At 45.7% G+C, this 802-nt stretch overlaps 1 protein-coding gene across 1 annotated transcript in view; it reads left to right on the top strand.

The window, feature by feature from the left end:
* Nucleotides 1–473, top strand: part of LOC134443708 (complement C1q-like protein 2) — a 1,561-nt gene extending 1,088 nt beyond the window's left edge. The window contains exon 2 of the mRNA XM_063193346.1: nt 1–473. This exon is cut by the window's left edge and continues 599 nt beyond it. Coding sequence (XP_063049416.1) covers nt 1–264 — 264 coding nt within the window. The 3' untranslated portion in view covers nt 265–473.
* The last annotated feature ends 329 nt before the right edge of the window (nt 474–802 follow it).

Raw genomic sequence — 802 nt, 5'->3', positions numbered from 1 at the left:
AGGGGGGTCTACTACTTCAGGTTCACTGTTATGGATCCACTGGACTCACGCATCATGGATATCAGGATGTGTAAGAATGGAGAGCAGCTCATGAAGTTGTATGAGTATGACACTGATGGAGGGGCCACCTATCTGTCCAGTGGCCTGGCTCTTCAGCTGGAGAAGGGAGACACAGTAAACATGGTGCTACCAGCAGGCAGCAGACTCAAAGATAATGCTGATAACCACAGCACCTTCAGTGGCTTCCTGCTCTTCCCTCTCTGAACGCCACAACAACAAATGTAATCATTTTGTAATCAAATGTAATTATTTTATGTAATCAAATTAAATAATAAAATAGATCACAGCGTATATATATAGCCAGAGCACCTTAAGTGGCTTCCTGCTCTTCCCTCTCTGAACGCCACAACATCACCATGACCACATTCATTTTGGAGATTATTTGATCATGTGTTTGAAAAATGATAAAAGTATATCCTTCATCCTTGTCATGATCTAATAAATCTCTTACTGCTAATCTGAGTTATCATTTTACAACAAGACACCTGTACAGTAAGACCTCTGTGATCAGTGACATGTGTCCTTGCTATCTATTAGCCCAGTGTTTCTCAAAGTGGGGCGCAAGCCCCCCTGGGGGGGGTGGTGGGGGGTGATGGGGAGGCANCACAAGGGGGGGGGTGCAAGCCATCTATTCCCCCCCCAAGGAAATGATGTCCTGTCTCTCCAATAAGCAATACATTTTAAGCCCATCAAGCCCGGCGCCCTTCTCTCTTTCAACGCCTCGAAGAATCCCTCTGCCGCT

Source organism: Engraulis encrasicolus, unplaced genomic scaffold (genome assembly GCF_034702125.1).
Source record: "Engraulis encrasicolus isolate BLACKSEA-1 unplaced genomic scaffold, IST_EnEncr_1.0 scaffold_35_np1212, whole genome shotgun sequence".
Lineage (NCBI taxonomy): Eukaryota > Metazoa > Chordata > Actinopteri > Clupeiformes > Engraulidae > Engraulis > Engraulis encrasicolus.
The sequence above is the reverse complement of the archived record's forward strand: the minus strand, read 5'-3'. Positions and strand labels throughout refer to the sequence as shown.